The sequence below is a fragment of the Amaranthus tricolor genome, chromosome 11 (assembly GCF_026212465.1).
Source record: "Amaranthus tricolor cultivar Red isolate AtriRed21 chromosome 11, ASM2621246v1, whole genome shotgun sequence".
Classification (NCBI taxonomy): Eukaryota; Viridiplantae; Streptophyta; class Magnoliopsida; order Caryophyllales; family Amaranthaceae; genus Amaranthus; species Amaranthus tricolor.
The window spans coordinates 25308792-25333829 of record NC_080057.1 but is presented as its reverse complement, the minus strand read 5'-3'; the positions used below and the strand labels follow the sequence as shown (position 1 = coordinate 25333829).

The following is a 25038-nucleotide window of genomic DNA, read 5'->3' as shown; positions in this document are numbered from 1 at the left end:
AAAGATTGACAAAAATAGAAATGTGACAATTGATATGATTTTGCCAAATAAGGAAATGTGACAATTAAAATGGTTTGGAAAGAGTATTATATATTGCTCAGACATCCTAAAAGTAAAGAGCTTATATTATTAATAATTTGTATTAGCTAAATTATTCATTTTATATATGGGCCGGTGTTCACATCGAGATTGTCTGATACAAAAAGTTGTCCTCTTCTATATCATCGCAGTCTACCAGCACATGGATGGGTTCTAAAATCCCAATTTTGTATCTTTTGCGTTGAATAGGATGGAGTATCATATTGTTTGAACAAAATAGCATTCTTTAGTCTAATTTTACTATTTTTTTATATGTGTAGATTTATAATATCCATATATTTTTTCTCTATGAGTTGTAAGATTAGTTGTAAATGCACTCAAGAAGTTGATAAAATCATCAATCTATAAAAATATGTAGCTACCTAATTATAATTTATAGGTGCACAAGCACAACATAAGGAAACAAATTCCTCACAGCACAAACACTGGGTTATACACTTATTATATATCTACTCTCCACATCCACAAACAGCGAATTTTGGCCCGAGTCTCTTTAAGTTGATCAACTCAATTATACTCTCTTTATTTATTTTCACGACGTTTGCTTTCTTACGTTATTTAATGTACTTATTTTATGCTTAACATATCTTATTATACATAACTAAATATTATAAAAAGTGAATATTAATAATCTTTGCATTGAGATAATCAATTAAAATCTCATTTAACTATGCTTTAAATTATAGATTAAAATAAAAAAATAAATTAAGACTAACAAGTAAATAGTGTCAAAAAAATACATATCCTATTTTCAGTGAAACAGAGGGAATATAATTAAAAACTCTATTGATATTTGACATATAAAATAGAAGAATTAATGACTGTCAACCAATCATAATTAGTTCAAAACATAAATAATAAATATTCGATCCACTATATAAATCACATGTCTGAGTCTCTTTAGGGCTATCAGATGTTTTTCTAGTCGTTAACTTTAAGTCCCTTAAGAATATTAGCGTGCGCAAGCTGACCCAGATACTCGGTTTATCAACATAAATTATAAAAAATTGGAGTACTAGACTAGCAAGTAGCCACTACTCATGGAGCAATCAACGCAAGCACTAGTAGAGGAAGAAAGAAAAAGGGTAAAATTGGTCAATATCTTCCACCACCTGCTAGAGAGGCAATCATACATACTTGTTCAGTGCATAAAAAGTGAGTTGAATGCTGAGTTAACCACATGTTTTAAGCATGGAATGGACCCACCCGAATCCCCCTCCTGCCCACTTGGAATGTTATAGGGTCCTATACTACGTTTTCTCAACTATTAATATTCGGCAAAAAAAAAAATTTATTATATTATATATTCCATTATTATTATCTTTAGTTCACACAAAATTTTTTTGAATCAGAGACATGAACGATATAATGATATCATATCAAAGAAGTCCAAATGAAATTACGACCGACAAATCTGATTTGCAAACTCGAATCTTAGAAGTTTAAAAAAGAAAAAAAATCATTGTATATAATTTTTGATCTTGAAAACCTCGAATCATCAAATTATGTAAATATAATCTTTGAATAATGCAAATGCAATTAAAATTTAATTTCCTTAATATTGTTTACATGAGATCAATATTAGGTTTTTCATTTTGATTTGAAGTTGTTAACACGGGTGGATGTTCCTCGGTTACTTGTTTCTTTAGTTAGGAATAATCGGTAGATTAATAATAATTTTTGTGATGCGAGATATTTTGGAAGACAATATGAGCATGTTTAGGAAATTTTCTCCCCACATGCAATTCTATTAACCTACACCAAGGCAAGTACTACTATGCCACTTGCAATTGAATATCCTAAATGTTTGTGCTAATACTCCTGTAGTTTAGCCCATTTTCTTGTTTTCTTTGTCCACTAACTAGGCAACATTGATAATGGTAGTCACAATATCATATTACAACTCCAAAATTGTCCTAAACATTATATATTTAAAATAAATTCGATCATTTGATATTATTTTGATTTTAAAATTAAAGTTGATTGGTTACAATAATGTAAAAACCAATATAAATACAAGACTTTAATTTTAATCGACATAAAACATTATCTATCAGAAATTTGACCCGATAATTCGAAATTGCTCTTTATTTTTATTTGCACCTAAGTACAATTACACACTAAATAAGATGTTGGGAAAAAAGTAAAATATTATACTTTTGTCTATACTTATAATGACATTAAGATTAAATAGTGGGTCATTATAAAATTAAATTAAAGTTTACATATGAAAATCATCAATTTTTAATAGTAAATAAAATTTTAATATAACGCTTATTTAGATTGCATTAAAAAATAGATGAAGATACCCGCAAATAAAGATTCGGAAATGATAAAGTAATTTTATTTTTATAAAAAAAATAAGAGTACAAGTAATAAAAAAATGTCAAACGAAAAAAATGCAAGTAAACAAAAAAAAAGTATTTTCTCTGTTTCAAATTAGTTGTAACATTAGAAAAATAACATTACTTATTTATCATCTTTAATTTGTGATTAATTTTAAATTTATAAGTTAAAATATAATCAAGTGAAATTTTGTTTAATTCGTCTCATTGCAAAAATTATTAATATTAAATTTTTATAATTTTATATTTTATATAATTAAAAATATTAAAAATTAAATTAATATATTAAATTGCGTGAGAAAGCAAATATACAGATGGCTCGTTAAAATGGTCATGCTCGCGTAGGTTTAGGAAAGGATACCCTATGAAACAAGAATCAATGAATCCCAATTTAATTAATCAGCCGTTTTTTCTTTTGAAAAGTGGAGAAGGATATTATTATTATTATTGTAATTCAAATCATGATCTCAAAGAGCACTAGTTATAGGCTCCCCAAGTATCTATAAATTAAATTCAGAAACATACGGAAAAGGTCAACTTTGCCAAATGATGCAATTTATAGACAAACAATTAAGTACTAGTAATTTTATTGTAAAGTTTAGAAAATATAAAATAATATATAAACCTGGAGCTGGACGAAAATTGGTCATGATCCACCTTATAAATTGGTGAAAATGTAATATATATATATATATATATATATATATATATATATATATATATATATATATATATATATATATGGGGTATTTGACCTACAAATTATTTTAACTCTAAGTTCAAGTCACAATACTTATTCTTATCGCCGCCTACATAATTAAACTACTTAAATACTCTGAATTCCTGACAAATTCTATTTTAATGTTAAAATGACAATATTTTCCATTATCTCCTAAAATCTTAGTTTCTCCTAACAAGATGCAATAATGGATAATCAAGCATATTAACATATGTCAATAATGTCATATATGTGCCTTTGAGTCATGGTATGTCTCATGTGGACAAAGGTTCGAATATATTGTTGAGAAGGCTAGCTATGTATGAGGATGTCTTGGAACGAGCATGATAGTCGCTCATACTAGCTGATGGAAGCAGTGGAAGGCACTGAGTTCATAAGGCCAACCTTCTCAAACGAGCAAGTATAGTGCTCGAACAAGCAACGTTGCATGAACTAGTAGATTACTTGTTCAAATGAGAAATTAACGGTCAAAAGTCTCTGACTTGTTTTATAAATGTGGTTGAACAAGTTAACATAAGGGTTTTCCTCGAATGAGCACGTGCCTAGTGCAGGCTTGCTCTGTTTTATGCATGAAGTTAATTACGTAATTTGTCGGGATTAAACATTATAATAATTACATCCTAAATTTACTTTCTTCTCACACGATTGGAAACCCTCTACCCTAAATACAAACCTCAGAGCGATCTTCAATTCTATGGTGAAATTTGCATTATATATTTTAACTTCTTAAAATTTCATTGTTTTTCCTCAAGCAAGTAAAGTAATATAAAAACTGCGGAGAACGTAGCCTATATATAGTGAACTTCATTAAATCTGGTGTTGATTATGTATGCCGTAAAATTTTCCTTTTTGCATTAATTTTCCTCAACTTCGTTTTCAAACTCAAAACCCCAATCAAAGAAATCTATCATTGAGCATGAGAGTTCAATATAGTGTTTTACATCCATGAGCATTACAATTATTTACAACAACACAAAAAATTGTATTATTGTTAGGCCTTGAGTAAATTAGCCAAGTAGATAAAAATGATTTATTTGTTTGTAATAAAAACATTTCTCTATATTTTAAAACATTTTCACATGCTCTTATCCATTATAATTTTAACTATAATCAAACTTATCTCAATGGAAACCCTCTACTATGATTTGCATGAGTTCTTACATGCCAACTTTTTTGTCCACTTCCCAAAAGTATATATTATCAAGTAATAATCTCTTCTGATAGGATTGAATTAAAGAGAAAGAGAAGTATTTTTAAGAAAGTGGTGATAAATGAAGAGAGAGAATGAATTGTATGGATGAAATTAAAAAATAGTTAAGATGTATGGATGTGATTAAAAGAAAGTGGTGGACCATTGTCCAAAAATAGAAATAATGCAAATTAAATGAGACGAATTAAAATAAAAAATACTTCAAATTGAAAGATACCTAGTTATAGAGTTTTATTATAAAATAACTTGTAACCACCAAAAAGATTTTTAGCAAATTTTGTAGAAGATTGTTTTATTTTGAGATAGATTTATATAATGGGCTCAAATTAAAAAAAATAAATATTTTAAAATTTAAAGTAAATATTTTATTAATTAGCTAGACTATTTAGTTAAATTATGAATAATCTCATAATGTGATCATCTTAAGTGAGAATTTATGGAGATTTTTTAATTTAAAATCCACTAAAATGTTAATGTTACAAAATTTAAAAAGTTTTAAGTCCTCAATTGACAATTGGTTGTGGAACATGAATGAATTGAGGAATTAGCCATGCAAGTTGATGTAGTGCATCCAATAACACAATTGGGAACTAAGTTGGATTGTGGGGAGACTTCCTAAAAAAAACTAAATTAGAATATGATATCAAAAAGAGAAGAAGAAATTAAGATATAAAAAGTGTCCACAAATATTATAAAATCACCGAAAGAGTAAAGGCTAGAGAAAAGAAATATTCAACCGAAAGGTGTTTCTTATATATTTTTTTCATGATCTAATGAAATTTGTCAATAATAAATCCATTTCTTTGATTGGCCGAAAATAAAAATATCTAATAAATTCACTTATTGTTTATAATCAAAGATTATTTATGATCAAGTAATTAGAAATAAATAATAGTAATATTTATTTTCAACAATTTTACCAAATAAGTGAGTTTATTTTCAGCATTTATACCGAATATGTCGATTTATGTAAAAATAATCAATAGATATGATAGAGATAAATAATATCCACACAAATTTATCAAGATAACTAGTCGAATTGACTGTCATGAGCATATATAGATATTATATTGCAATAGTTTATAAATAATAACATTACATGTAATTTTCATTAACACTATTTTTTTTTATTCTATGTAATATTTTAAATATTTTTTTTATAGTATAAATACATGTTAATATTATGATTAATGTTATCAATATTTTAAAGTAATATTAAACTTTATCATTATATACACTATCATTTCCATTTTCCATAATTTCTTAAACTATGTTTAGAAATGTTTATAGTAACAACCAAAAGAACACAATTAATTAGTTAATTGGTAATTAATTTAGTTATCCTATCTTATTTAGTTAATGCAATGCAACAATTAAATTTATAAATATATTATAAAATATGTGTTTAGGCTCACAAACTTATTGAGTGTTGGTTCTCTCTAGCCCTAACAATTTGAGTCACTCGACTAATTCTACTAGCTCTCATATTCAATTTAGCTACCTTTGATAAACTTTTTTTAACTGAAACTATCTTCATAAATGGTGGCTCTCCCTTCTTTTTCACACTATAGAATAAGCACAAATCTACTTACATCATGAATCAGATTATTTGATAAATAATTCTATTAATAATAAATAATTTAACATATAATATAGACTGACAATAGTATAATTAATTCAATATACATATAATAATAAATATTTGAATAATTTTATATTAGTATATTGAATTCTCCAATATTATTAAGGAAAATTTATTGTGAATAATCCTATTTTTTGAAAATTTTGTAATAATTCAACTTTTATTTTTAGTTTGTTGCTAATCCTTTAGAAAATGATCTGCTATATCAAGTTAACTCTCATCTTCTTCTTCTTTATAATAATCCAACCTATTTCCCATTACCTGTTAATAATCCTACCTTTTGAATTTTTTTTAATAATCTAACCTTTGTTTGCATTTTGTTGACAATGGACCATTCAAGAAGCTAAATACTCAATTTCTCTTTGCCATTAGTTTATAATAATCCAACTATCTCATCCATACATGTTAAATCTCTTTTAATTTCTTTAACATATTTTCTCTTCAATTATTATCAAAAATCCACAATTTTTAAAATATGCAATTTCTCTTTGGCACTGATTAAAAGGGATATTTTACTTTGAAGGGAAGTGAAAAACTTACGACTATTATTAATTTTTTAATAATATTTTAACGTGTAAATTTCAACTTGATAAAGATAATATATAACGGGTTGGATGTGGGTCAGCGGATCGGGTCAAACGGGTCGGATTTTTGAACATCCCTATTTGATGGTATATGTATGTAAAGATCATTACTATTTATGCAATGATCAACTTCATAAGCTAGGAAAGTAATAGCAATTTCATTTAATTTCTTGAAGGGTTCATTGGCAATAAACAAAAGGTAAAAGTTGGATTATTGAACAAAATTTTAAAGGTGGGATTATTGGTAAATAATGGATAATAGATTGGATTATTATAAAGAAGGAAGAAAATAAGAGGTAATCTGATATAGTAGGTCATTTCTTTGAAGGGTCCATTGGCAACAAATTGAAAATAAAGATTAGATTATTAAAATTTTTTTAAAAAATAGAATTATTAACAGGTAATTGAATAGTGAAAGTTAGGTTTTAAGAGCGAAAGAGTTAATTATTGTGAATTTATTTACCCCATATAATGACAAATCCCCTTGTCTTTCTATCAAGGATAATTTAGTATAGAAGAATTTCAAGAATAAATCAAGCTTGGCGGTGGTGCGCATTATTCTTGTCAGTAATCATGTAATTAGTGGTTAATTAAGTACTTAGTTTGGTCCTTACCCTTAGAGGACACGTAGAGTGGCTGTCACAATTTGTTATTGCATTCTCAATTAAACACACAACTTTAGTAGAATCATATTATCCTCTATTTATTTTTTACATAAATTCTCAAAAAAACAACGATGGTATTATATAATTTTATTAATTTTGAAAAAAGACTTATATTTTATGTCATCATCTCATCTATAATTTTTTTTTTTCTCTTATCTCATCAATTGACATTATAGTTCTTCTTAGAATACATCCATGTTCTCATCTTTAAACTTTTTTTTCTCGATCCTTTTTCTAAATGACCTAATTCAAAGTTAACTGATCTAAATATAGCCATATCACTAAAGATGAACAAAGGTGAAACCCACCAGTCAAACCGTTTTGACAGGTCTAATTTCACCTGTAAAAGTAATAATAATAAATAAAAATGAGAATCATGGGTTAGCCTAGTGGTTGAGGGCTTTGTCTTTCACCATTATGACAGTTGTTCGATACGCATTACTTATAGAAATAATTAATTCATCCCTTTTTTCTTATCGGTAGAAATTCTCTAACCTACTCTAAATAAAAAAAATATATCCATGCAAGTGCATAACCAAACATAGTGCATAAGAAAGTAATATTAACCAACTCACACACCATAAGCTTAACCACATCCAAAAAAATCCCTTTCATCTTATCTTATAAGTCATTACTCATTAGTATAGTATCCCTTCCCACTCACCCTTTCAACTATATATACTCCCTCACATTAGTTTATCCATTTATATTTAACCATTATAACCCTAAAAACACTCCCATAACAACAAAAATAATAGTTTTAATTATATGCAAAATGTATCATCATAAAACCATATTCTTCTTAATAATGATGTTACACATGCTAGTAACCACATCTTTAGCTCGTCCCCATGGATTCAATGAAGGCCAAGGAAATCCAAAAAAGGAAACAACCCTAGGAAAAGAAGCATCAACTACTAACCAAGATAGTATGGGCTCCCAAATGGGCTCTGAGGGCTGGGGCCATGGGCCTAATTGGGACTATGGATGGGGATGGGGAGCTGGGCCTAGAAGTGGTTGGGGTTATGGATATGGGTCAAGCCATACCCCTAGTGGGTTTGCTAGGGGTTATGGGTTTGGATTTGGGTCTGGATCAGGGTCTGGATATGGGTATGGATCCGGATATGGATATGGGTCTGGAGGAGGTGGGGCGAGTGCATATGGGTCGGGAGCTGGGGGATATCAAGGAGGAAGTGGTGGAGGTGGTGGAAGTCCTTCAAATCATGGCTAAAGCTAATTTCCTTAAGTATAACCGTTTCTGTTTCTTTGAATTTGCTACATTATATTCAATAAGTTCTCATTTTGTTTTGGATTATATATAGCAAATTCAAAGAAACAGAAGATTATTAATTTCTTTAAAATGTTTTAGGTGATAGAATTAATCAAAAGACTAGTATGAGTATATTTTAACTAATTAATTTAATAGTAGTATGTTTAAGCTTTTTGAATTACATAATGAATGTGAAAGGTGAAGCGTGGATGTTGTATTGCATAATTTGTCAATGTAATGATGAAGATGTTGTTCCATCATCAAATAAATATGTGCACTAAAAGTGGAAAACTTTAGTGATTAGAGAATTTAGAAATATATATGTGTGGTATAAAGCAAAAGCTATAGACATATAATAATCACATCTCATAATTAAAATATATTGTAGATTTTTCTCTCATAAATTTGATATGATTTTTTAAATTGTTTTCAAAATTCAAACTAAGTATAATTTTGTAACAAGTTTGAAGGTAGGAGGAAAATTGTATTACAGGTGAAATTTTTTTATAGTGGTTGATTTTTATTTGTTGAGAATTAAATTTTTGTAACAAAGATGAAAAGAAAGCTTTTAATTACTATGTCAGTCTATAATCTCATTGTTAATTATTATGTTGTTTTTCGATATGCAGATTAGTGTGATCAACACACAAAAGTTTATAGTATATACTTTTAACTGATCAGACTGACTAACAGTTTTGACTTTTTGTCGAACAGGCCTTATGTATTACAAATTACAATATAAGCCAAAAGCTTTAACTGACATATATTTGATTTGATCTTAGGCTTAATTAGTTAAATTAATCGATAGTAAAATGATGATTCATAGACCTAACTATTGACTGAAACACGATTTGAATTAAATGTCCTACAATTCTCTTTGAACCCTTTCTTTTATTAAATGGTACGCCGAGGAAAAGGGAGGCTAAGCGAAAATCGAATCTAAGATCTTATCTGAAAAAGTGATATTTATTTTTCAACTGAGACAAAATTTAATTTTTAATTATTTTATCTTAATTTGACTTGATTTTCAATTGAACTCAATCCAACGCGTAAACAATAACTAATTGTGATAAATAAGCTACAATGTTTAAACATGACTAACTTAGACAATGTATAACTTTTATTCAAACTTAAAATTTCATCAATTCAAATATAAACTGAATCAAATTAATCATCCAAAATATGTAAAAACAACTATATTTTCTATGAGTACTCTATTTCCACATAAAACAATCGAGTTGTGACTTATGCCTTATATATAATAGAAATAGTACGTATTTTATCTTTCTCTTTAAATTTGCTTATAACATTTACTCTCATGATACATTTTTCCAACTCAAAAAATATAGGTATATGATGTTATCCACGCTTTTAGGGTGGTGAAAACACGGCGGGGTCCCACACTTTTTTATTTTATTGTAGGCGTCATCAATCATCATTCAACACTCAGCAAAAAGAGACAAACAATTGTGAATGAATTCATAATAATAATATAACCTAAACGGCAACCGGAAGCCGGCAGCCGACAGCCGGACTCAGAGCAATTGTATCTTTCGGCACGGCAGTTCCGCAGTCGCAGACGGTAGGCGGCAGTGGCGGATCTACGTACGGGCCCCTCGGTAACGTGCCCCACGTGAATATTTTTTTAAAAAAAAAAAAAATTCGAAAACAGGGGTGCGCCTTGTATTACTCATTAACTCCCTCTCTGGCTCTCAGCTCTCTCTCACTCTAAGACTAAAAACTCTACACACACTCTTCCTCCACTGCCGCTGCCGCACTCCCGCACCACGCGACCGCCGGCTGCTGCTCCATCACAGACGCCTTCCGCCGCTGCTGCCTGGTGCTTTGACGTTGTCGGTGCTGCTGTGGGTTGCTCGAAGCCTCGATTCGAACACAGTCGAACTCGAAGAGTCGAAGGTTTTCAAACCCTAATCCCTAAAAATCGAAAATTTTGATTTTGTTTAAGGTATTTTCAATCTTTATCCTAAATCCTAATATTAATCTTGTTCTAATCTTTAATCTTAGTGTTAATCTTAAATTCTTAATCTTGTTGACTTGTTGTTTTAACATTTATTTTTAAATCTTGATTTTTGAATTTTGTTAGAATATTGTTTCTTGATTTTTTTTGTTTATGTTGTTTGAGTGATTGAAAATTTGTTAATGTTAAATTGTTAATGTGTTTGTAATTTGAATTTTGAAAAGTTGAAATGTTGTTCTTGATTTTTTTGTATATCCTCTTTGAATAAGAAATATTGAATATTTGTTAATGTGTTCTATGTTGACTATGTATATTAATCTTCTTGCTAGAATTCAAAAATCAAAATAATGAAGAGAAAACAAGAGAATATTGCTTCTATTTTTGCAAAACATTTTAGAAAAGAAAGTGGGGAAAAGTTTAATCCAACTCAAGAAAGTCAAGCACAAGCACAAGCACAAGCACAATCAAATAATCCTACTCCTACTCTATCATCTATTCCTTCTTCTCAAGATGAAGAGAAAAAAAGTGAAACTATTGAAACTAATTCAAATTTGAAAACCCCAACCCCAACATATGAAGAAAGATTAACTTCCTTTGATGTTTTGAATCTTCGTCAAGACCCCGGAAAAAGGAGAAGAGTGTCTCAATTTCACCCAAGTGACCGAGATATTGTTAGAAGAGAATTTTGTTCAAGAGATCTTTGTCAACCTTATAAACATGAATTTAAATTGACAAAGTTTGGGACAAAAAACCGTAGATTTAATCCAAAATGGTTTGATAAATACAAAACATGGCTTGAGTATAGTGTTGAGAAAGATGCAGCTTTTTGTTTTGCTCCTTATTTATTCAAGGATGATAATGTTGGACAAGATTCTTTTGTGATGGATGGATTTCGTAATTGGAAAAGGTCGGAGTCTTTTGATGTACATGTTGGTGCAAATATGAGTGCTCATCGAATAGCAATGAAAAGACTTGAAGATTTTAAGAATCAAAATAGTTCAATCTTAACTGCTTTGTTTAAGCAAGATGTAAAAGCTAAAATTAAATGTCGAACGAGATTAGAACATTTAATTTTAAATTGCTGAAACAAAAAATATTTAAATTTGAACATTTGTAGTTAGTTCGTTACCTTTTTATATTAATTTGCCGAAACAAAAAATATTTTAGTTGTTAATTATACAAACGAAGTTCTGTCGAAATTTCGTTCATTCGTTGGTGCTCCAGGGAACTTTAAACCTTGGATCCGCCACTGGTAGGCGGTAGGCACGGCGCGTAGCGGTCGGTGTCACAGCCTTGCCCTTCACTCTTTAGCCTTCTCTTTTTCTAGTTCTATTCTTTCAATCTGAACTATCAGGTAATAAATCATCTATTTCTCTTCTTTAGCTCTTTTTCCCCATTCCTCTGTCCCCAATCGGCCAATCCTGTATGTACTCCTTAGTTTGCCTTTTAAAAAATTAGGTTAATTAGGGCTTTTCATCATTGTTAAGCAGCTCTGACAACAGGTTTTAGGTTGAAAGTCAATCGCCGGATATTGTGCGTTTCACCATATTAGGGTTAGGCTGCTTCCGACTGCGAAGGAGAGAGAGAGAGAGATAAACCCCGCTGCAATGTTGGTTGGTTTTGTCAAAATTCTTGCAATAATATATGTTTTTTGAAACTCAAATGGCACTGGAATCAAAATGTAGATTGATGAGATGTTCAAATCCATGTTTTATGATGTTTAGAGTCCAACTTTTGGCTGAATCTGTTTGGTTTTAGAAAGCGTAGTACGTAATTGTTTCAGGGTTGATTTTGTGGTGATTTAATTGCTGAATTGAAGACATATGTGTAACACATATGATTTTAAACTCTTTAATTATCGTTTTAAAATAAGATTATTATAATTAAAAAATAATAATAACCTCTAAATTTTTTTTTTTTTAAGATTTAATTTAATATTTACACTATTAGATTGAATAAATGCTTATTTTTGAATTACTTTACTAAAGCCATATTGTATTTATTTATAAAGCTATAAAATATATAATAAAAAAAAAGAAGGGAAAAGAAAAAAAAAAAAAAAAAAAAGTAAGGAAAAGCCTTCTCGTGAAACCCTTCCCATTTTCCTATTTCCTTATCATCTAACTTTATTCTTTAACGTTTATCTTTGAAAATGGAGAGCAAAACTTCATCTTCTTCCTGATGAAAATTCGACCAACACTCAGCTATACCACCCTTATCTGAACCGCCAAATTTGACCCGCTGCTGCTAACGTGAGTCATCCCTAGCCATGGCCGGCCTTACTCACCTTCACGCAATTGTTAATCCTGTTCTCCATTAATAAAAATGAAGGAAAGAAGAGGATGTGAAGAAATTTGCCATAAAAATTGAAGGATTGTATTCTTAAGGTACACTCCCACTCAAACAAATTCAATTGCTTGATTTAAATTTTTAATTAGTGAAATTTTATGTTTTATATTTGAATCATGTAGAAATTATAGAAATTAGGTCAATTAGTAATTGTTGGGTATTAATTGCTTAAATTGAAGATGAAAACATGACTTTAATTAGCAATTGGTATATTGAATCTAAAGTGGAGAGATTGATATTTGAGGAATACCCACAAAGATAAACTTTATTGAATTTAGTTTGTATGTGTAGATAAAAATTATTGTAAATTGTTTGAAGTTTGATATTGTTGGCATTAAACTAGAAATAGATGACTGTTATTGAAAGTTGAGATTTTAGTTAGTCATACTTTAGTTTAGGTTTTGTTTGAAAATGTTAAAAGAAATGGGGAATAAAATATATGTGTTCATGATAAGAGCTAATCATAGAGTTTTGTTCAATGTTTAATGGATTTTTTATGCATTGTGCTTTTACGTGTTTACCTTGAAACGGTTATATATTTAAGTATAGAAGTACTCGTTGTCGGTCTATAGAAGAATAACGTTGAATCGGGTATAATCTAAGAGATATTGACAAATGAGTTGATTAGAAATGGAATTATGAACAAAAGTTGAATGTACTTGTAATTGTTTAAGAAGCGGAAGAGTTGCAGTTAGATTTAATATGGATAAGGATTGAAGATCAAATAAATAAGTATGAATCAAGTACTATGAATTGGTTTATTGTGTCTATGACGGTTAGCATTTTCTGGTTAGATTTTATGGGTTGATTTCGTTAGTTGAGGTCATGAGTTGATTTGTTTAGTTGAGTTATGTATAAACTTTTGTCAGTTAAGCATTAGGTGATTAAATTGGTAAGTTAAGATAACGGTTGGGGTGGCTAGTTTGGAAGTACAAATTATTTGTTTGTTCGGATATGAGTTGGCTTTATTTAGTTTGAACAATGAATTGATTATCAGTTAGTATTGTGAAGTAAACTCTAAAGTTAAGTTATATGGTTAAAATTAAGTTAAGTTGTAGAAATGAGTACAAATCATGTGTTAAAGTGACCAAATTAAATAAAGCTTATGTCTACATTGCTCTCAAGTATCATTTTTGTTTACGAGTATGTATATAATATTGTTGGTTATATATTAAATATAAGGAAGTCTTGAAGAACATTGTATTAATAACCAAGTAAAGGAGATGCGTGAGATAAAAGGGAATTGGTGGTTTAAGTAAATAAGATATAAGATTAGTTGCATTAAGGTAATGTTTGAATAAAAAAGTTGTCTTTTCATAAAACCAAAGTTAAGCAAAGCTTATTAGCTAGTTAAGTCTAACCCATTGTAGCTACTTAGCACATATATGTTTATATTGAAGATTTCGACTTCATTAAGAAATCGTATTTAACTGAGATTGTCGTCTTGCTGTAATTGAAAAGGTTGGATTTCTTACTCAAATCTTTAATAGTTATGAAAAGATAGAATTACAAAGGTATGTATTTCATTTTAGTTGGGATTGGTTTGAATACAGGGAGATGTTCTTCCTAATATAGAAATTTGTTTTTCAAAACCTTGAAATGATAGAATAGTTATAGAAAAGATATAGATAGTTTAATGTTTTGAAATGGTTGGGATTACCTATGTGGTGTCTCAAGGAATTGGAACCTTGTTGGGATTATCTTGACACTACTTAATAATTAGGGGTACGTTGATCAGTACCTCGGACTTAGATCTTCTGCTACGGTTTGGCCGTTTGTGGGGTGTGCACACTAGGGATCTTTGTCTAATAGTTACCCGAAGGGCCTAGCTAGTCCGATGGAAAAGAAAGTTCGTTCCATTCCATAGATTTATGATTTAAAGACTTTGAAAGGAAAAGTTTTAGTAAAGAAAACAGAAAAGAAAGTTCTATCCATTGAATGATGATTTCTAATCTTGAAAGAAAATGTTTTGGCAAAGAAAGTGGAAAGATATTTGATTTATAAAAACTAGAAAATAACGAATAAAGAAAATGTGTTATAATGTATTTATATAGTGTTGTGTTTGCAAAAATAAATGTTTTGTAGGACATGATTGATATGATTAATAAATTCTACCTGCAAATGTATTCAGATTTATAGAATGGTGTCTAGCTCAGTCTGTTTAGCTAATACTACATGTCGATACATGACCTACCTGAAGGTTAGAGTCGTTGTACAGTCAGAAAGCAGTATCCAATCATGTTGTGTAAATGTAGTTATAAGATTTCTTTTCCGCTATATGTTATATATAATCGGTATTTTGATTGGGTTGTGAGAAGATTTAAGCTATGTCAAATGTGTACTCAGCATAAGCTGATTATGTGGTTTTGTTCTTTGAACCTGTCCTGATGGGGGACAGATTTTGAAAAGATTGAGATTGATGAAGTCAACGGTAGTTGAAGCATAAAGATTAGTAATCAACAAAGTAATCTCAACCAGTCATATAAAAGAATGTAAGTAAAATAAATCTTTATTTAAAATTATTTTAGTACTTATTTTGGATTATTGGAGAAAAGTTACCACCATATGAGGTGATGTGATTTTGAAATGGTTAGCGCATGTGCCATTGGTTGGTTGTTATTTTGAAATGTTGGTTTTGAACTTGCAGAATGATTTTAAGTCAAAATGAAAAATTTTGGTTTATCCGATTTACAAACGGAACTCTATCGGATTTTCTACAGAAATTTGTATATTTTAAATCATTTCAAATGATTCTTATAACGTAATTTATTTCAAACTCTGATATTTAAATTCTTAATAGTTGTCTAGTGGATGATATAATTAGTTGAGTAATTGATCATATTATCAACGTAATAGCCCGATATAAATGTTAAACTTCCGCATTTGTTTAAATTAATCTTGTATGATTAGATGGTTAGTTTCGGGTTGTTACAATATGCTAGTCTGCTTTAGAGATTTATTGAGAATTCAGTGCTCGGCAGATTTGGATGGTTGTATGACAAACTAGCCTCATTACTTTAGGGTAAGCGTGAAAGGTGCAAATTGGAGAATGTATTTGATAAATGATTTTTTTATTAGCTTTTTGGTTGTGTTGGCTTTTTATTGACTTTTAGCTTTTGATCTATTTTTCTACTTTTCTCTAATAAATAGCCCATAGTCAGCTTAAAAAGTTGGTACATGTGGCGTAGTATGCCCGATTAGTCTCATTAAGTGAATGAAGTATTTTATATGTCATATATCTAATTTTCTTGAAATCTCTTAGGGTGTTTGGCACGAGGGATTTGAGGAAGGGAATGGGACTTTGTTTTAAAAATAAGTCCAAGTCTTTGTTTGTTTAGAGGAAATGAGAATAGTCAATAGGACTGAAATAGGAGAAAGTTCCCAAGAAAAATGTCTTGGGGGAGGGTAGGTATTTGAGTTGAGACTTCTATTTTATATCTTTCTTCAAGTGCCTACCATGACAAACAAAGGATGAGACTTTTTTATCTTCAAAGTCTCAACTTAAGTCTCATCTTAAAGTCTCACAAGTCCCATTACCTTGTGCCAAACACCCCCTAAGATTTATAGAATCATCATTTAGTTATATGTGGCGTAGTATGCCCGAGTTTGGTATTTTTATGATTCACAATCGTATTGACTATAGAGCAACTTAGAATAAGATAGAGATTTGTTCAACATTTCGATGACTCGTGATTTGTTTTATGAACAGAACTTTGCTGTAATTTCTGCGTAAATTATGAACTTTGCTGCAATTATGGATACTAATAGGGCAAGGAAGGGAAATGGAGAGAATGGAATTGAAAGGAGGAACTTCTTAACATTTTAAATAAAACAAATCTTTTCAACATTAGAAAGATTTGGAAGAAAAACATAGTGTAAAGCTCTGGTTGCCTGTCTTGTTTCTTCCAAACAATTATGGATACTATAATGTTATTGTTATTAAAGTAACCTTCTCTAATTGCAGTTCTGTGAATCGGGTGTCTGTTCACAATTACAATCTATGAATCGTATCTTGGTAAAAAATAAAATTGTTGATTCACTTGAGTAAATCCTTCATTGTGAAGAGAGGCCTCATGGGTGCAAGATGGAAAGGCAAAGATGCAAAAGCCAAAGCCCTTGCAGAACCCATGTCAGAAATTGTTTCAGCACTTCAATCTTCTCTAAAAACATCAGAGGCCAAGGGAGTGATATCTGGATCTCGGGTTCTATTTGAAGCCAATACTGATCAATCTGAGCTTTTGAACCGTGCATGCTTTGGTCGGGTCATTATAACCAGCCAAAAGGATAAAGAATGGTATGAACTTAATTTGCAAGAAGCTTTTTACTTGGCGTATACACTAAAATGTCTAAAAATCGCGGGAGATGATGATATTGTGAAGAGTCATGAAGAGTTGTGGCAGTTCATGATTTCAAAAGTTGAAATGTTTCCCGAGTTTTTCAAGGCGTATTCTCATCTAAGAATGAATAATTGGGTAGTCAAATCGGGGTCACAATACGGTGTTGATTATGTTGCTTATCGCCAGCATCCCGCCTTAGTCCATTCAGAATATGCTGTTCTTGTCCTCTCAGAAAGAAATGGTAATTCCTGTAAACGATTGAAGTTGTGGTCTGATATCTACGGCACAGTTCGACTCTGTGGTGGTGTCGCGAAAACATTGTTGGCTCTACATGTGCGTAGAGTATACGAGACCGACTCTCTACTACGTTTGAACGATTATGATATAGAAGCTCGTACGATCTCTAGGTGGATACCGGAGCAAGCTCGTGAAAAGAAGAGAGATGCTAAATCTTGTAGTGAAACTAAGGTTGAATAATGAGTTTTTATCATTTGTATACTTCACACCTTTTGGTAACATTTAGATTTTACGGCCAACAATCTCTAATTGGCATTACAAGACATTTTGTTTCATTCACATTCTCCCTTGCCTGTTGTATTGGATATAAAACCCTGTGATCTGTTACATACTTCGTTAGCAGGGATAGTAGGTTGGTAAATTTTGCGGGTTTTGTTCCGCACCTGCCTCAAATGGTACGAATACATATGACTCGGTTTAGTCGGTAATGAATGGATGGGTATTGATTAGAGCATGTATATATATTTCCTAGTACGACTTAAGTTCCTCTATATTTTATACACATTACTTCATCCGACATCCTTCCCTTTTAACATAGGTTCACAACATTCAAAAGCTCTTACTTTAATTTGTAATATGTAACAAATACAAAATATAACGGAATGGAGGGGAAGCTATTGAACATTATCAATGTGTTGCGTAAAATAATACTATAATAAATGACAAATTAAATGATATTTTATACGCTTTTTGTTTATATGCGTAAAGTTGCACATAATATTTACTACTTAGAGTTAGTAAGTAACAAATTAAAATATTTGCTGCTCCATTCATCCTTTTTGATTTGTAAATTTCATGGTATTAAAAGATGAAAAATTGTGAATAATTTTTGTTTGATAAAAGTTTTATATCCTGAGAATGATAAGGTACATTTCATGAAAATTTACAATACGAATTATTCTCATTACAATTATTTAATAGGATTGATGTTCAAAATAGACCCTACAATTTGACATTTAGCCGACTTTGTAACCAAACACGACTTTTGTCTGACTTCAAAAGTGATTTAAAATTTTTTTTAAACTGATTCAAAATATCTAACTTAAAATCAATGGATGCAATGACCGGAATAAAGGAAAGTTGAGGTCTTTTGACTACAATTAGACCAGAGTTGACCCCACAACAATTTTCACATACGACTAGCAAGTGGGAGAGAGTCACAGAACACAATACAATCTTACAAAGTTACAACTTCCCAAAAACGTAAAAAAGTTGCCGTGATTTCCGCCATTTATTCTAAAGTAGACTAGACTTGGAAAAATTTTAACTGCGACAGACATCCTGGGCTGGGATGCTTCTTCATCCACCGGCTACGGCAGCATTTATACTAATTATCGCCGCCGTAGTATTTCCGGTGAGTAGTTTCCCGGCGAGTATTTTGCAACTTGAAAGAGCTTTCCCGATTAATGAAAAAGTAGAGTTGGACGTTCTTCGGGCCCGAGATGCGGCCCGTCATGCCCGTATCTTGCAGAGTAATGGCGTTGGCTATGGTGTTGTGGATTTCACTGTTCAAGGCTCTTCTGATCCTTCTTTTGCTGGGTAATTATGTTTTCTTCACTTTAATTCTTTTTTTGGGTGATTTATTTTTGGTTTTTGTTGTTTTTTTTTTTTGCTGAATTTGGGGTTTTTAGTGGGTTTTCTGTGGTATTTCTGTTCAATTTGGGTTTGTTCTGCTTATAAGTTGTTGCAGTAAAAGATTCATGGGTGGTTTACAATTTGACATTCTTATTTCTCTATTCATTGGTGAAAAAAGAGCTTAATTTAAGTCTAATTTAGTACATTTTGTTATCATGGTGTAATTTTGCATTGATCATTCTAATAATATGAATGTATTTTTTTTTTCTGGGTTTTCGGAATTTCTCTAAGATAGGTTGAATTTTTCTATAGGTTTATTTTTTGGGTGATTTAATTTTGGTTTTTGTTGTTTGTTCTTGAGGTTTATTGAGTTTCTTCTAGTGGGCTTTTCTTGTTTATTTTGTTGAATTTGGAGTTGGGAGTCTTTGTTGTTTCATCAAATTATTACACTTGAATTGAGTGGCCTGAAACTCGAACCCATGACGTTTTATTATGTTGCCTTTTGATAGGAATTAATCCAACCAAAAGATGTTAAAACTCGAAACCCAGATGTGTTATATACTCTATAAATTATAATTAAATGAAGGCCATGGATGGTTGAATTATGGGAAGTTTACAGTATTACATTCTTTATTCTTGTATTTATTGCCCAAAAAAGGAGCTTAATTTTGGTCTATTTTACTACCTTTTTATAGTACGGTGTATTTTTCATCGATCATTCTACTAAAACTATGAATGTTAAGATAGGTTGTATTTTTCTAGAGTGAGATTGGGAACTCCTCCTAAGGAATACAATGTGCAGATTGACACAGGAAGTGATATATTATGGGTTACTTGCAATTCTTGTAACGACTGCCCACGGTCAAGTGGCCTTGGGGTAATATTTCTGCTCAATGTTGTACATTTTGGATAGGGAAAATTGTTAAAAACAAACCAACCTTTGTTCGATCTGCTGAAAATAAACCCAACTATTGTTTATTTTTACATAAATCCACCTATTCGGTATATTTGCTGAAAATAAACTCAACTAGTGTTTATTCTCTATCCTTGACTTACAAAGTAGCTTTGAAAATGTTTATAAATAAAATGTGAGTTTTTAGCAAATATACCTAATAGGCGGATTTATTTAAAAATAAATAATAGGTGGGTATATTTTCAGTGGATCAAGCAAAGGTTCGTTTATTATTAATAATTACCCTTTTGGATATTTGTTTGCTGTTTTTATTGATGGTTACTATTTTATGTTTAATAGATGGAGCTTAATTTTTATGATACCGCTGGCTCTTCGACTGCCAGCTTAGTGTCTTGTTCGGACCCAATATGTACTACAATGGTTCCAACAACAGCGTCTCAATGTTCTGCTGACACTAATCAGTGCCGTTACTCGTTCCAATATGTTGATGGAAGCGGGACGTCAGGGTTTTATGTATCCGATATGCTGTACTTTGATATGATCATCGGGAACTCTATGATCGCTAATTCGTCTGCTTCTATTGTTTTCGGGTAAGCGTTAATTTGTCTTGATTATTTTGCCTCAAGGATAATGTATGTGAACAAACCCGATTAAGTGGGGAAGGTTACGTGCAAACCTTAGAATTTTTGTTTATTGCTGAAGCTGCTTGGAAAGAATGCTGTATTTTTCTTACAATCTATGTTCTTGCTTGATGCTATTTATACTTGTGTAGTTATGGACTATTCTAGAGGTGTTCAACGGGTCAAGGATCGGGTCACATTTTATCATGTCATTAGCGGGTCGGGTCAATAACGGGCCGGTTCACTATTCTTCGACTTTTTTCTATATTATATAGAAGTATATAAGAGTATAGACTATAGACATACACTTTTCTTTTGTATATATAATGTATTTAATATTTAAAATGCTGCATTTTTGGGTGCAGATGCAGCACCTATCAATCTGGGCAATTGACCGAGTCAGATCATGCTATTGACGGGATCTTTGGTTTTGGTCAGCAAGGCATGTCTGTTGTATCGCAGCTATCCTCTAGAGGGATAACACCTCAGGCTTTTTCCCATTGTTTGAAAGGAGAGGGTAATGGCGGGGGTATTCTGGTCCTTGGCGAAATTTTGGACTCGAGTATTGTGTATAGCCCGCTTGTTCCATCGCAGTAAGTTTTTTTTCTTCTTTTAAGAACATCTTACGTGGGGTTTCTTTTATTTATTTGATTTCCTGTCCCATTGTTAGCTTTCATTTATAATTTAATATCTACCTCATACTCAAATCTTAAGCTCAAATATGAAAAAATGTCAGGCGTCATTATAATTTGGACCTGCAGAGCATTGCAGTCAATGGGCAATTATTGGCAATTGATCATTCAGCATTTACAGCATCCGACAACCAGGGAACGATCATTGATTCTGGAACAACTTTGGCATATTTGATTGAAGAAGCTTATGACCCTTTTATTAAAGCGGTGAGTCTATTTGAGTTTGTGACATTATTGGAAAATGGAAATAGATACTTGAAATCTATCTTCGTTGTTCAAACTCAAAAATAACCCTTGATGGTTCGTTTACTTCGTCTTTTTTCTTCTTGTAGAGATAGTTTTGCTCGATTTTGGTTTTGGTAGTATGATACGATTTAGAGTGGTTGTCTAGTATATGGTATAGATCTGGTGTAATTCTTGATCGTGGCACGTTTTTCCAGTTGAGAGTTGAATTAGACAATGCAAGAATTTTAATGGATTAAAGGATTTTACTTTTTTTATTATTGAATTTCTATGCAGGTAACGGACGTAGCAGTGTCACATTCTACCAAACCTCTTAATTACAAAGGATACCAATGTTACTTGGTCTACACAAGGTGTGTTTATTCGCGTGTCCTTCTGATTCCTTGACCTATTATCTGTGAAATTCCGCTGTTTGGGTGGTATAATCTAAATTTAATGTGCTTTCTATTTTTAGTTTAAGCGATATATTTCCATTTGTGAGCTTGAACTTTGCTGGTGGTGCATCCATGGTGTTGAGACCTGAAGAATACCTTTTAAAGATGGGCGTTGTGGTCAGTCATCATTTTTCACTGTATCTAGAATTATATATTTTTGAGAAATTTTTTGTGATAATCTTGAACTTTCGACTTTTCCATGTGGTAGACAAACTTTTTTTAGTCCATGAGCTTAACCTTCCAACTTTTCCACGTGGTAGACAAAAGAGTATATTTTTTGTTAATTTTATGCTATTTTTACCCAACGTAAGGACACTTTTTTTAAAAAACACATGCCCTAACTAATCACATATTTCGAAATCCACTCAAAATAAGTACTTAATTTAACCAAAAACTTAACATTTTTTCTAGCACATGGAAAATTGGAAGCCCGTGGTCACCACACGACTTTTAAAAACATTTTGGAAAAAACAAACGCAGGATCACCACATGGAATTCTATTTTTTCTTGGTTGAATTTATTGTTAATGTTATTTTCTTATGATCTGTGCCATTTACTTAAACAGGATGGTGCAGTTTTATGGTGCATGGGTTTTCAGAAAGCTCAAGACCAAGGAGCTACCATTTTAGGAGGTTTGTCACTTATATGGTACTATTTATGTTTAATTTCTGTTGGAGTAAGAGCCTTAAAGATATGAGAATCATTGGTCAGCCTACTGTTTGAAGGCTTTCCATTTCACCCTTGTGAGTTGTGACAAGAGTTCGATTCTCACCAACTACAGGAAGGATCAATTTCCCCTTCTCTCTTGCCTAGGGGATTCTCCGACAAAAAAAGAGCTTTAAAGATATTGTAGCCCGATTCTTTGGGTTTGAAATGGCAATTCAAGTTGGAATAATGCGCCTGAGAGCATAGAAATTAGCTACAGTACAAGGATTGATAAGAATGTGAAAGGCCTAACCTTCGTAGTTTCGTTACCCTTGTTTTCTCGTAGTCCCTAATCTATTCTATATACTCCCTCCGTCCCATTTAATTTACAACATTTTCCATTTTGGTCCGTCCCATTTAATTTTCTTCATTTCTATTTTTGGACTATGGCCCACCACTTCCTTTTAATCTAATCCATACATTTTAACTCTCTTTTAATTTTATCAACACAATTCATTCTCTCTCTTCATTTATTAACTATTAACATTATCCACCTTTTTCTTAAAAAACAATTTTGTCTTTGATGCAAATTATACAGGACAGAGGTATGTATGTGTTGGGTATCATAAAATGTTACTTCTTGACTGCTACAATATTACGCATACCGGCTTTACACTCTCTTTTTGTGCATTTCATCCGGGATTAATAGTCATGCTAAATTGCTAATTGTGTAATTTAAAGTAGCAATGTGATGTTTTTCTTGTGTTTCTGCAGATCTTGTTTTGAAAGATAAAATCTTTGTCTATGATCTAACACATCAAAGGATTGGATGGGCTAATTATGATTGTAAGTTCATCTACTTCGTCAAGTGGTAATTCAGAAGTTTGAACCCAAACCTTGAAGTGATCGGATTTCTTTTTTCAATGATCAATTACTTAATAGCATCGGAGTAACGGCATGTGGTTGAATAAACTCTCTTTTTATTGCACTGTTTTTCATGGGCACACAAAAAAAGAGAGGTATAATGGAGCCATCAAAGGACAGGCATACCCTTACAATGAGGAGCATAGAGTAAAAATGCTGTAACAGTCGCAATTACATCTACGAAACGGTGATGCAGTTTCGAGAGTGATGCGTTTATTGCAATGTTTAAATATCAGTCAAAACCAAAAGATATTCCGTGATATGGACCAAAACACGGTTTTTTTACACCTTTACAACGCGGGAACTCTCAGTTCGTTGTTTTAAAAATCCTTTACAATGCAACCAACGCGATGCGATGCGGCCTTGTTTTTACACTATGGTGAGGAGGATAATGAAGCAACCGAGATTACATTGGTCTCAATCCGCCAGCCAACTTGATAATGGAAAATATACCATAGAATTGGTTCACTCATCTGAGAAATTCCCGAATTCCCAAAGGGAATATAGTGCATCTTAAAAAACCGAGCAACTAATCGAATATGAACTGCAATATGATCCACATGTTTTGATTTCTTCCATATTATGCTCAATTTAAATGTCTTGTCATCCGAAAATGACGTGAGACGACCAATATGCTTCCTCCATGGCTCACCGGTGTGTTGATTATCTTTTTTGTTTTTCAGGTTCAATGTCTGTCAACGTCTCGATTACATTTGGTAGGGATGAGTTCATTAATGCCAGACAGCCAAGTATGAGCAGCTTGTCCAAAAATGTTCTCGTTGGAGTCGTACCTGTTCTCTTTAAGGCGCTTATTGCACAGATTATAACGTTTCTGATCATGTAGCTAACCTTCTGATTCGAACTAATACCCAAGCCCAATTTTCACTTCATGAATCCGTATCACGGTTGATTGGCAAGGCCTTCGATTTTTTTTATGTTCGTTTCGTAAATCTCGTACGAAATTTCGATCTGTTGGAAGCTGAGTTTCATTTTGCTTGGAGGGCGAGTCACCAGTTTGGAGTCTGAAACTGTTCCTGATGTACATTATTCATGTAGTGCTAGTGTAGTACTCAAATTTGTATGGCAGGTATTGTAGATTATTAGTCCCTATAAGAGGAAATGAACATTTTTGTTTACTTTTTGAAGAAAAAAAAGGCAAATTACAAGTGCAATGATTTTGCAACTATTACAAGTTTAGTTTTTCTCCTGAGAGATCGCCTCCTTGAGAGACGTGTCTCAGGCACAACCCATTAAAACTTAATTAAACAAAACTGATAATAAGCTGATCAATTAGAGATGGTCTCTTAAAGAGACCGCCTCTCACATGAATTTGTGTTACAAAGTTTTCTTATGACATGTGGAGCAATTGTAACAATATTAATGGTAATTTTGTTCATCATTTAAATTAGAAATATGTAAAAGCTAACCATGTTACCCTTTAAAATTAGTAAACATTGTCAATTCTTCAATGTTCCTT

The 25038-nt window shown here is 31.5% G+C and overlaps 3 protein-coding genes across 11 annotated transcripts; all 3 read left to right on the top strand.

Moving 5' to 3' along the window:
• Positions 1–7968: 7968 nt before the first annotated feature.
• On the top strand, positions 7969–8845 carry LOC130826810 (uncharacterized). Its single transcript, XM_057692404.1, has one exon. The coding sequence runs from the start codon at positions 8060–8062 to the stop codon at positions 8513–8515; it is 456 nt and encodes a 151-aa protein (XP_057548387.1). The 5' UTR covers positions 7969–8059; the 3' UTR covers positions 8516–8845.
• A 959-nt stretch (positions 8846–9804) lies between these two features.
• LOC130826809 (tRNA-splicing endonuclease subunit Sen2-1-like) lies at positions 9805–17846 on the top strand. 7 transcript variants are annotated; one of them, XM_057692401.1, is made up of 5 exons: positions 9805–10520; positions 12691–12919; positions 15280–15373; positions 16591–16756; positions 16846–17846. In XM_057692401.1, the coding sequence occupies exon 5, from the start codon at positions 16955–16957 to the stop codon at positions 17693–17695; it is 741 nt and encodes a 246-aa protein (XP_057548384.1). In that variant the 5' UTR covers positions 9805–10520; positions 12691–12919; positions 15280–15373; positions 16591–16756; positions 16846–16954; the 3' UTR covers positions 17696–17846. The 7 variants fall into 7 exon arrangements, with proteins under 7 accessions (XP_057548384.1, XP_057548385.1, XP_057548382.1 ...); XM_057692402.1 differs by lacking the exon at positions 12691–12919; XM_057692399.1 differs by lacking the exon at positions 15280–15373.
• A 790-nt stretch (positions 17847–18636) lies between these two features.
• LOC130827564 (aspartic proteinase 36-like) lies at positions 18637–24733 on the top strand. 3 transcript variants are annotated; one of them, XM_057693320.1, is made up of 10 exons: positions 18637–19054; positions 19853–19967; positions 20343–20593; positions 20989–21216; positions 21360–21522; positions 21835–21911; positions 22013–22109; positions 22558–22624; positions 23412–23483; positions 24245–24733. In XM_057693320.1, the coding sequence occupies exons 1-10, from the start codon at positions 18807–18809 to the stop codon at positions 24403–24405; spliced, it is 1479 nt and encodes a 492-aa protein (XP_057549303.1). In that variant the 5' UTR covers positions 18637–18806; the 3' UTR covers positions 24406–24733. The 3 variants fall into 3 exon arrangements, with proteins under 3 accessions (XP_057549303.1, XP_057549302.1, XP_057549305.1); XM_057693319.1 differs by having other exon boundaries at positions 19838–19967; XM_057693322.1 differs by having other exon boundaries at positions 18916–19054; positions 19834–19967.
• The last annotated feature ends 305 nt before the right edge of the window (positions 24734–25038 follow it).